General features: G+C 37.6%; 2 protein-coding genes across 2 annotated transcripts; both read right to left on the bottom strand.

The window, feature by feature from the left end:
* Positions 1–391: 391 nt before the first annotated feature.
* On the bottom strand, positions 392–2,064 carry LOC132666599 (olfactory receptor 2W1-like). The gene has a single exon (XM_060614606.1). The coding sequence runs from the start codon at positions 1,941–1,943 to the stop codon at positions 996–998; it is 948 nt and encodes a 315-aa protein (XP_060470589.1). The 5' UTR covers positions 1,944–2,064; the 3' UTR covers positions 392–995.
* A 9,032-nt stretch (positions 2,065–11,096) lies between these two features.
* Positions 11,097–12,446, bottom strand: LOC132666598 (olfactory receptor 2W1-like). Its single transcript, XM_060614605.3, has one exon. It carries the CDS (start codon positions 12,444–12,446, stop codon positions 11,499–11,501), a length of 948 nt encoding a protein of 315 aa, XP_060470588.3. The 3' UTR covers positions 11,097–11,498.
* Positions 12,447–12,593: the final 147 nt, after the last annotated feature.

The following is a 12,593-nucleotide window of genomic DNA, read 5'->3' as shown; positions in this document are numbered from 1 at the left end:
TTATGGATTATACTAACAGAATCATGTGGTGATTGATTTTCAATGTTACTCCAATCTTGCATAGTGGGAGTAAACCCACTTGACTGACATGTTAACCTTTATTTCTGGATTCGATTTCTTAATCTTTTGTTAGGGATGTTTACATCTATGTTCATGAAAGATATTGAAAAAAATTCCCTTCATTTTCTTTCTTTTTCCTTTTTTTAATTTTGTAATATCCCTGTAACATTTTGAAGTCAAGTTTATGCTGACCTTATAAAAAAGAGCTAATAAACACATTATTTATTTTTCCATGTATTGTTTTCTTACTACAAATTAATGAAAAAGATTAATGTACCTGCTGTAATGAACTCAGAAATTTGAAATCAAGGATGATTTGTTAGCCGTGTTATAATATCAAACTCTGCATCCAATTTATTCTCACATTTTATTTTGACAGGCTAAGTTTGAGAAAGTCCTGATTCAGGCAGAAAACAGCTACAAGTAGAAATATATTTTAGCCAGTTTACATAATATATTAAGATTCTTTTAAAGTAAATAGACATGGCAGGAACATTTAAGATCTGAACAGAAATGATTTTGTCTTCACATGAACAAATTGTAGAGTCAGTGTAAAAACTTATAGTTAGAACATTAACTTTTTTCTTTTTGTTAAAGTGTCATGATAATTTAAAGATATCTGATAAATTATAACTTGAATCCAGTTTGGTAGAGTCTTCCCTCCTTCCCCTCACAGTACAATGCTTGGACTCCATAGAGCCTGCTCTCTGGCTGCAGGTGGGGATGACTGATCAAAGGTGATAACTGGTGACTTTGAGAGACATACTTGGTTTAGAATCAACCCTTGGCAATTTGGGACATTGATGCTAAAATGTAAGCAACATTTTAGGTATAATTTTCACTTTTAGGTGATGAGTACTACTAAAATAATTTGGCAATGATTTGTATGTTACACAGGACCAATTTCTTAATTGGAAACTTCTCATAAAAAGATATTAGTGTCCTGTTGTTTCCAAGGAACATTTTTCTTTTCCAATCAGCCTCTTCATGGCCCCCTTGAACTCCTTATTCCTTAGTGTGTAGATCAGGGGGTTCAAGCTGGGAGTAACAATGGAATAAAAGATACTGAGAAGTTTACCTTCATCCTGAGATGGACTGTTTCCTGGCTGGATGTACATGTAGATAACAGTCCCATAGAAGATGGACACCACAATGAGGTGGGAGGAACAGGTCCCAAACGCTTTCTGTCTCCCTGCTGCAGATTTGATCTTCAACACAGCTATAGCAATGAAGCCATAAGAAACTAGAATGAGAAGGAGTGGTGTGAGGAAAATAAAAAAACATAATGCAAATAAGGTTTCCTCCATGGCTGTGGTGTCCACACATGCAATCTTCACCATTGCAGATATTTCACAAAAATAGTGATCCAAATGGTGGTTCCCACATCGGGGAAGACTCATGGCATAGGGTGAAAGTATCATGCAATTAGTAACACCAACTCCCCAGGTCATGGCCACCAGGGTTCGACAGAGTTGGGGATTCATAATGGTCATGTAGTGCAGAGGCTTGCAGACAGCATTGAATCGGTCATAAGACATCACAGCCAGAAGCATACATTCGACTGTGCATAGTGTCACATCAGTGAAAAGTTGAAAGGCACAGCCACCAAAAGAGATTTTTTTGTCTTTACCCCAGACATTGACCAACATCTGTGGGACTATATTTGTGATATAACAGAGATCCAAGATGGCCAAATTCCTAAGGAAGAAGTACATGGGGGTCTGGAGATGTTCATCCAGTAACGGCAGCAGGATGATGGCCATGTTTCCCATCAAGGCAATGGTGTAGAAGAGAAAGACAACCCCAGAGATGATCATCTCCAGCTGTGGCTGCCCTGGGAATCCAAGGAGTATAAATCCACCAAAGTGGCTATTGTTGACCATTTTCCTATTTCTTAATATCAGCTGTGACAATAAAACATTAACATATTGGAAGCGAGTGTGTTTATAAACAATATTAGTGGAATTATAGCTGGCAAGAAACGTATCATATAATCAAATAACACATCAGTATTTACATCTCATTGAGTGTTTGTTCTGTTTATCCAATTAGGTCTAGAATTTATCCCAGGGCGACCTGTCTACTAGATCCCTACTCTCAGTTTTCTGTCGGCTTCTATGCCATGGCTAAAACCTGCAAAATACCATAGGAAAAGCCTGATGAAAGGCTGATGAAATCCAGTGGACTTCTCTTTATTAATCGGGGTGCTGGGAAGGGGGTTTGGACTCTGTGACCACTCATTGTCTCTTTCATTCAAGGGTTCATAGAAAACACAGGTTTCATACCTCTAATACCCCTTTTCTATTACTTAAACTGCATGGGCTCAGTTTGGGTCTCCATTTTCACTCTGCTACGTAAATTTTCTGACTTTATATCTTAAACTTTCTTAAGTTTATGTATTTATTTTTGAGAGACAGAGACAGCATGAGCAGGGGAGGGGCAGAGAGAGAGGGAGAGAGAACGAATCCCAAGCAGGCTCCATGCTATCAGCACAGAGCCCTAAGCGGGGCTTGAGCACAAAACCATGAGATCATGACGTGAGCCAAAACCAAGAGTTGGACAGTTAACTGACAGAGCCACCCAGGTGACCAACTGACTTTAGATTTTAAAGTCAAACTTTTTTCTTTCATCTCAAAACTTGGGTTTCCAAATGCTATTTGCCCTTCCCCACATGGTCCCAGAACAGCATTCCTCCCACTTTCCCTTCAGATGCCATTTTTCATCTGAACTTTGTATCCACCATGCACCACTTCCTGTTTCCATCTCTTCATTTTACATTCAATCTCTGATATTCATTTGTGTCCTTCCTCTCATCCTACAAGAACTTCCATTCTATGACTCATACATATGAAATGTTAAAACACCTCAGGAGGGGGAGCTGTGTTATTTTTGTGTTCATATTTCATGACTCCCCTCAGGATCGGCACAGAGAAAACGTCCATGAATATGTGAGATTTGTTAAAAGAAACTTTGCTGATCACATCTGACTCTTTCCTTTCATACCTAAAAAAAAGTGGTGTCTTTGTAAAAACTCAAGCAGGAACTGTGGAAAACTATATAGGTTCCTCAAAAAAAATTGAAATTAAAATTAGCATACAATACAGTAATGTCTCTACTGAGCTATCCAATGAAAATGAACTCACTAACTAAAAGGGATATATGAACCCACATGTTTATTGCAGTATTATTTACAATAGCTGAGATATGGAAGCAACCTGTGTCCATCGGCTGATGGATGGAGAAATGGTATGTGTGTATATATACATACACATACATATATATACACACACATACACATATAAATAGTACTCAGCGATCAAAAAGAACAAAATCTGGTCATTTGCAAAGAGGTAGATGGAGCTAGAGTTTATATCCTAAACCAAATAAACCAGTGAAAGAAAAACACCACATGATTTCACACGTATGTGAAATTTAAGAAACAAAACAAATGAACAAAGAAAAAAGGAAACAAAAACCAAGACTTTTAACTATAGAAAACAAACTGCTGATCAACAGAGGGGAGATGGGGGGTGGAGGAGATAGGTGAAATAGGTGATGGAGATTAAGAGTGTACTTATTGTGATGAACCTGGAGAAAGATAGAAAATTACTGAATCATTATATTGTACACCTGAACTAGCATAAAACTGTGACTTAATTATACTTTACCAAAGAAAAAAAAAAAGGCTCAACCCAAATATTCAACTAAAACAGGTCTCTCCCGAGGTGGGTGGGAGGCTGGAGGAAAAGATGATGGGTATTGGGAGGGCACTTGTGATGAGCACTGGGTGCTGTATAGGTGGAATCACTAAATTGTAGACCTGAAACAAATATTGCATGTAGGTTAACTGGAATTTAAATAAAATCTTAATAATAAAAATAAAAAAAATAAACAATGTCTCTCATGCACAGAAATGAATTCCTAGCTTCCAAACCAGTGGTCTTTTCCACGTTATTTTTCTTCCTGAATTCTCAGTGGCAGGTTAGTGCCCCCATGTCAGCGTTGCCCTTTGCCTTCCCAAAGACACCACCTAGCTGCCCTCCTGACCCCCCCACCCAGGGCACCCTCCCTGCTAGCTCTGTCCCCAGAGTGTTCTAACGGGCTCTCCTTTCTCCCCTTCCTCCTGTGTCACAAGGCTTCCCTTACCAATTTTTCATAGAAAACTAACAGCCTAGGTCTTCTGGCCCTCTCATCCTTTGCACCTCAGATTTTAAATTTTAGCTAATTTTTCGGCATTTGTACTGACTTTGATAACAGTAACTTCCCATACCACATGTACACAAAATTGAATTTATTACGTTACCTCGTAAAACAAACGTTAACTCTTTCTTTCACAGACATGAACTTTTTATGTATATAGCGGTGTTATAAACTACTTCCTAGGGTCTTAAAAATGTTTGTTAAAATGAATTTATGAACTCTGGGGGTGAAATTAAAAACACAAATATTCATTTTCATTTCTAGTGTACATTTCATTACATGTGATTAAACATGTCTCGGACTTTGAAGGACAGAAAATTCATATAAAAGCCAGAAGCTTCTTTTGTACATTTCTTTGAGAATTTTGTAAACTAATTTAAATACAACATGATTTTTAAAGTAGGGAATGTTTCTTTCTCTCTTCACCTAAATAACACTGAGAATGTAATTATTCTTTACTTACAAGATTTCTCCCACTTGCCATGGGGATCATACAGGAGCCACTCCTGTTCCTGTGCAAGGAGAATCATCCTATTTATATGACTGAGAAGAGAAACCTGCAGTGTGAAAGATGACAGGTCATTTCCCCAAAGAGCAATGATGAAATGTGTTGAGTCTGGGAAGACCTTAGGGATGCTGGGTTATCTCATTAGCAATTAAGGTATATTGTAAATTACCCAGGGAAAATCATTTTTAAAAAACCCCAGGAGTTTCCATAGTTAACTGACTCATTTTCAACTCTGCATGGAAATTACAACCATCATTTATTTGAAGTACTATTAATATAAGACCAAATGAATAACTATGCTTTGCAATTCAAAATACACTTCTGTGTCTGGTTTCATCAATGAAATACTTCTACTGATGGTGTTATTACTGCAGTTTCTGTGCAAGAAATTCATGTGTCCAGAACTTACAGATTGTCACAAGGCAACATAGGCAATGATGAGACATTTAACCCACATATAATCATGATTGTAAGTTTTATTTTTTCTGTCACATTTGCTTTTGTTTAACTTAAACTTTCAAATATATTTCAATAACAATGAAATTTCTGACTTCTACAAAGAAGGGCGCCTTTAGCAATAGTGCCCCTGACAGTTTGTCCTGGAGTCACAACCATGGATGGAAGAGGTGAGAGGTTATGGTGGTGATTATTTGATAGAGTTATGTTATGCCTAGAAGCCATAATTTGTTATTTAAACTTTGGCTTGTTATTCCCATTAAGGACACACTGGCCGATTAACACTCCCTGGAAACTGACATTTTATAGATACGTAATCCCGCAAAATTTCAGCAGTTTTTATTGTTGAATAGCTTGGAAATAGGATCAGAGAGTGTAAGTCTTGTCAATGACCCTAGAGATTATTTATAAGGATAGGCCAAAACTCTAGCATTAGCGTTGTGAGAATCATTACTTCCTCTCCTCCTCTGAGAAATCAACTCAAAACAATAAGGATGATAATAAAGGGGAAATGCAGCTTTATTTAAGCAGCTGAGCTCTGAAACATGGATCCTAAAATAGAAAACTATTCCAGGGTTAGTGAAGGTCAGACAGTGGAATATGCAGAAGAAAGGATGCCTCCTACTTTGAGAAGCTGACGGAGGTAAGCTAAGGGGCCTCCTGAACATGAGGCAGGATGGAGCATATCAGGGGATGGTTCTTATATCCATCTGGACTTCTGGAAGAACCACACAGGACACCACTGAGACAGACCTTCTGAAGAATATTTTCTCTTGTTATGTATGTGGCAAGGAGAGGGACTGTGAACAGACGGTGAGCAGGAATTGTGAGTTCACATCACAACACGACAGCCTAAAATCTCCCTTATGTGTGTGACCCTGGGTCTGAAGGAACATTCTCAAGCTCAAAGCATAGACTTTGCTCCTTCCCAACACAAATATTCTGAAATGGGTGGTCCAGGAAAAAAAATTTCAGGTTGAATGTAGTAATAAGAAATGAGTTCCATATTTCTAAAATAATAATAATAATAATACCCAATGGGCATGAAAGGGTCAAGAGAGAAGCAAATAGCAGATGAGGAGGGGCACTCACCTCACTCACTATTTTTTTTAATGTTTATTTATTTTTGAAAGAGACCATGAATAGGGGAGGGGCAGAGAGAGAGGATGACACAGAATCCGAAGCAGGCTCCAGGCTCTGAGCTGTCAGCACAGAGCCCAACACAGTGCTCGAACGCACGAACTGCGAGATCCTGACCTGAGCTGAAATCAGACACTTAACCAATTGAGCCACCCAGGTCCCATCACTTCATTCCTTCAGTGTTACACACGGAAGATGAAGTTACAGGATCACATTTCACTTAAAAAGAAAAACATCGGGAAATAATTAGCTCTGTGGAACTAGAAGACAGCTCAGAAATATAAGAACTCATAAAATACATGGTGTAAGAGATGAGCAGTAATGGAGTTTAGCCGAGGGAACAAAAATGGGGAAGAAAACAACAGAAATGAAATAAAATTTTGAAACACAGAATATAGACTTGGCTGAATAAATCTTACAGGAAAATGAGGTCAAGATTAAGAAGCTGAATAAAATTAAAATAAAATGAACAAGATGTTCAAAATATTAGCAAGAAAAATATGGTTATTAAAGTTTACCAAGGATATTATGTATATGTTCAATTGGAATTCATGTATAAATATCACTAAAACAGTGAAGCAAAGGAAAGATGTGTCTAGAAACTAAAAAAAGATCAGTGTTTTGAAGTTACTCAAATTCAATGAACTATTAGTTGATTAGGGAAAATTACCAGCCATCTACAAAAGAGATCCTATGGTATGTGGCAAGAAAAACATATCACGACCAAGTTGTACTTATTCCAGGAAAGCAAGGAAGCACTTAATGTTTAAAATCAGGTAATATGATTCACCACATAAGTGAATAAAATCAGATAAAAAAATCATATAGAAGATGGGGTGCCTAGGTGGCTCAGTTAGTTTGGCATCCAACTTTGGCTCAGGTCACAATCTCACAGTTTGTGAGTTCAAGCCCCATGTCGGGCTCTGTGCTGACAGCTCAGAGCCTGGAGCCTGCTTTGGATTCTGTGTCTCCCTCTCTCTGTTCCTCCCCTGCAGCCACTCTGTCTCTCTCTCTCAAAAAAAAAAAAAAAATAAATAAAAGTTAAAAAAATCTTTTAATCATATAGAAGAAAATATGATAAAATTCAGCACCTTATAAAAATCTATTTTTTATATTACTCAGCAATCAAAAAGAGTGAAATCTTGTCATTTCCAACAACGTGAATGGAACTGGAGGGTATTATGCTAAGCGAAATAAGTCAGAGAAAGACAAATATCTTATGATTTCACTCGTGGAATTTAAGAAACATAACAGATGAACATGGGGGGAAGGGATGGAAAAATAAGATAAAAACAGAGGGAGACAAACCATAAGAAACTTAAATACAGAGAACAAAGAGGGTTGCCGGATGGGTGTGGGGTGGGAGTATGGGCTAAATGGGCGAAGGACAATAAGGAGGGCACTTGTGATGAGTACTAGGTGTGTATGTAAGTGATGAATCACTGAGTTCTTCTCCTGAAATAAATACTATACTGTATGTTAACTAACTTGAATTTAAATAAATAAATTATTAAAAATATTTTTAAAAAAGAAAACAGGGCCACCTGGGTGGCTCAGTAGGTTGAGCATCCGACTTCGGCTCAGGTCACAATCTCACAGTTTGTGAGTTTGAGCCCCACGTCTGGCTCTGTGCTGACAGCTCAGAGCCTGGAGCCCACTTCTGCTTCTGTGTCTCCCTCTCTCTCTGCCCCTAACCCACTCGCATTCTGTCTCTGTCTCTCTCAGAAATAAATAAACATTAAAAGAAATTAAAAAAAAAAAAGAAAGAAAACAGTCTTTAACACAAACCTGTAGCAAACCATTAAACTCAGAGGTGAAATAGGGGATGCCGTCCTCCCTGTCAGTGAGCAGGACAGTTTCTGACACTTCCAGCCAAAATTCTGCTGGGAACCCAGCCAGTACAGTAAGAGAAAAGAAAACTAAAAAGGGGGAGCAGAGTGCCTGAGTGGCTCAGTAGGTTGAGTGTCCAGCTTCAGCTCAGGTCATGATCTCTCACCATTTGTGGGTTCGAGCCCTGCGTGGGGCTCTGTGCTGACAGCTCAGAGCCTGGAGCCTGTTTCAGATTTTGTGTCTCCATCTCTCTCTGCCCCTCCCCCACTTGTGCTCTGTCTCTATCAAAAATAAATAAATGTAATAAAAAATTTTTGAAAAAAAAAGAAAACTAAAAAGGAAGTTTCAGAAAGGAAGAAATAATTTGTCATTATTTTCAGATTGTGTGATAAAATACACAAAAATCTCTAAAAGGATATACAAATAAATTAGAATTAATAATTTGGCTAGCAAATTCATTGGATACCAGGTCAATATACCAAAAAAAAAAAAAAAAACCCCACAAAACATATTTTTATACAGTGGCAACAACCAACTAAAAATTTTTTTAAAAAAATACCATTTACTACCATTTACAACAGGATCAGAAACATTCAATGCCTAGCAATAAATCTTTGTAAAATGCATGCAGGGGCCCTCCAGAAAAACTGCACACATTAATGAGATAGAAGGAGGGGACGTCATGGTCATGGGCTAGAGGACCCTGCACTGAAAGATCACAATATCAATCTTGAGTTCTTTTAGATTATAGAAAATGAGGCAACTCCACTCACTTCATGAATCTAACATAACTTAGATACTAAAACCAGAAAAGAACTTTATAGAAATGGAAAATTACACGTCTATAGCACTTATGAGTTTTGGTAAAAAAACAAAACTGTCAACAAAAGTAACAAACTGAATGTATAAACTAAGATAATAATTCTGGTCCAAGTTAGGCCTACTCTGTGAAGGTAAAGTTTGTATAACCATAGAAATCATCAATAAATATAATTTACAACATAATAAAGCAAAGCCGAAAAAATCACATGGTCTTCACAACAGACACAGAAAAATACTTCATAAAATTTCATATTTATGACAAAAATAAAATAATCTTAGAATGTAAGGAGTGTAAAAAAATAACAGCTGATAAAAAGTGGCAAGATAAAACACATCACATTTATTATATAGTAATAGTGAAATAATCAAAACTCTCCCTTTGACATTAGGAACTACATAAGCAATGTCACACATACTACGTTCATCATTTGCAGGGCAAGATAGTACTATAAATTGAGTAGAAAAATTAAAATCACATAACTCGAAAAGGTACAAGTAAAACTTCACATAATATTGATGAATATTGGTGTATCGGTCACTTTTTACACATAATAATGGTGTATATGTGGACAATCTAAAATAATCTCTGGATAAATTAGGAGCCTCAGTAAGTATGTTGGGTAAAATGTGAATACAGGGTCAATATTGAAATCAATTTTGCTTGAACAGCCATTGTTAAAAAACAAAATTAAAAATTTTAAAGATACAACCTGCAATAGAATAAAAACGCATCAAATATCTAGGAAAAAAATCATAAAAAGAGCTTTGGAATGTATACATGTGGATATTAATACATATGTAATTATAGGTTATTAAAAACTACAATCTTTATGAACAGGAGAGATAAATTATTACTTTCTATTCAGAATATCACAGTTGTGGAAATAAATGAAGTACTGAAATGCTTAGACATGCATAAATCATGAAAATGTGATGTTATTCATATGAAGGAAGTCAGGCACAACAGAATTTATTTACATAAAAAATTTTAAATATCCAAGTTATACTATATTCCTGGGAGATGCATACCTAGGTAAATCATCCATAAAACAAAGGAAGACAATGGAATCCACACATTGAGAATCATGGTTCTTCCAGGGGAGGAGGGCAGGATTATGGGCAGGTATTAGACATGGAATGAATTGTTATAGCCATCTTTTTTAACCTCTTTGGTGTGAATGGGATTTTGTGACAGATGTGAGGACCCTGACATGGTCGGAAATGGAGCCAGAGGAAGTGATACTGGATACTGAACCAGAAATAAAGAGGAAGTCATCAAAAAGTCTTAGCCTCAAGCTTCAGTCTGATAATACAGCTCTCAATGGTCTCTACATATCAATATTTATCTTTCTTCTTAAATATGGAAAGGATACAGTCTGACCAAAATGATGGAGAAATAACTAAAAAACAAACAACATTGTAGCGAAAGGCAAATATGAGAGGTCACTTCAGTGGCCATGAATCACCTTCCCATGTGCTAGTTTTTCCCCAAGTTGAGAAAAGAGTATTTCTACTCTGCACACAGAGTAGGGAGTTAATACAGTTCAAACAGGTGCTGTGGTAAGATCTCCATGCTGGCCCTAAAAATAATCAGTAAAAAAGACCAAGTGGGAAAGTGAAAAGTGATAATATCTTAACAACAGTCACTGGAATGTGACATAACAAGTTTTTCTTTTTGTGCTCAAAGAATTGGGTTGTTTGTTGAGTAATTATATAGACAGAGGAAGATGTCAGAGGAAAGACATTTTCAGTGTAATTAGCATCACCTCACTTTTAAGATAAGTGGTAGCTGTAGCTGGAACTCATGGTCTTCTTGGTTTATTAGTGGTCTCACGGTTGTCCTCGCACTGGAGATCACCCTATGTGGAGATATTCCTAGAATGCTGGAGGCGAAGACATCCCAAACCTGGGTGTGACGAGAACAGCTTTTAACCCCCTTGACATCCTGACAATATTTACTTAGCATAATGAAGGGAGAAGATTAGAGTTTAATTGATGAATGTCAATATAATTGGGACATGTGTCCTCTGAAAGAATCAGTGCATAATTTAATCAATCTCTAGTGTTGGCATCTCAGTTTAAGAATTTATTTTAAATATGGACTTTGGGGGCAACTGGGTGGCTCAGTCAGTGAAGCAACGAACTCTGGATTTCAGGTTGGGTCATGATCCCAGGGTCATGAGATTGAGCCCTGCATCAGGCTCAGTGCTAACAGTGCAGATCCTGCTTGGGAATCTCTTTCTCTCTCCCTCTCTCTGCCCCTACCCTGCTCATGCCTGTGCACATGCACACTCACTCTCTCTCTAAATAAACATTTTAACATAAATAAATATGGATTTCTGTACATTGGATTTTATCATAATTATTATCGTATGTATTTAGAGTACCCTCTGTCTCTCAGCTGATGACTACAAAATATCTTGTCTACATTTAATGGACTTCAGGTGAACATTTCCATATTGGAAATTGCTGGGAGTAAGAATCATTGTCCTGTTGTTTCCAAGGAACGTTTTTCTTTTCCAATCAGCCTCTTCATGGCCCCCTTGAACTCCTTATTCCTTAGTGTGTAGATCAGGGGGTTCAAGCTGGGAGTAACAATGGAATAAAAGATACTGAGAAGTTTACCTTCATCCTGAGATGGACTGTTTCCTGGCTGGATGTACATGTAGATAACAGTCCCATAGAAGATGGACACCACAATGAGGTGGGAGGAACAGGTCCCAAATGCTTTCTGTCTCCCTGCTGCAGATTTGATCTTCAACACAGCTATAGCAATGAAGCCATAAGAAACCAGAATGAGAAGAAGGGGAACAAGAACTATAATCAGGCACATAGCAAATGTGGTTTCCTCCATGGCTGTGGTGTCCACACACGCAATCTTGATCATTGCAGACATTTCACAAAAAAAGTGATCCAAATGGTGGTTCCCACATCGGGGAAGACTCACGGCATAGGGTGAAAGTATCATGCAATTAGTAACACCAACTCCCCAGGTCATGGCCACCAAGGTTCGACAGAGTTGGGGGTTCATAATGGTCATGTAGTGCAGAGGCTTGCAGACAGCATTGAATCGGTCATAAGACATCACAGCCAGAAGGATACATTCCACTGAGCACAGTACCATATCAATGAAAAGTTGAAGGACACAGCCACCAAACGTAATTCTCTTGTCTTTGCCCCAGATATTGGCCAACATCTGTGGGACTATATTTGTGGTATAACAGAGATCCAAGATGGCCAAATTCCTAAGGAAGAAGTACATGGGGGTCTGGAGATGGTCATCTAGGAAAGAAAGCAGGACGATGGCCATATTTCCCATCAAGGCAATGGTGTAGAAGAGAAAGACAACCCCAGAGATGATCATCTCCAGCTGTGGCTGCCCCTGGAATCCTAGGAGTGTAAATCCACCAAAGTGGCTGTCATTGACCATTGTTTTCTTTTTTGTCAATAGCAATTCTAAAGATGGAATAATCAATAATGAGTATATTCAAAACCCTTATAGCCAGATTCAAATCAGGCATTACATTGATGATATGGATAAATGTTTTATTATAAAACATATCATTTTCATTGCTTC

This window comes from Panthera onca, chromosome B2, assembly GCF_046562875.1.
Source record: "Panthera onca isolate mPanOnc1 chromosome B2, mPanOnc1 haplotype 2, whole genome shotgun sequence".
Classification (NCBI taxonomy): Eukaryota; Metazoa; Chordata; class Mammalia; order Carnivora; family Felidae; genus Panthera; species Panthera onca.
The sequence above is the reverse complement of the archived record's forward strand: the minus strand, read 5'-3'. Positions and strand labels throughout refer to the sequence as shown.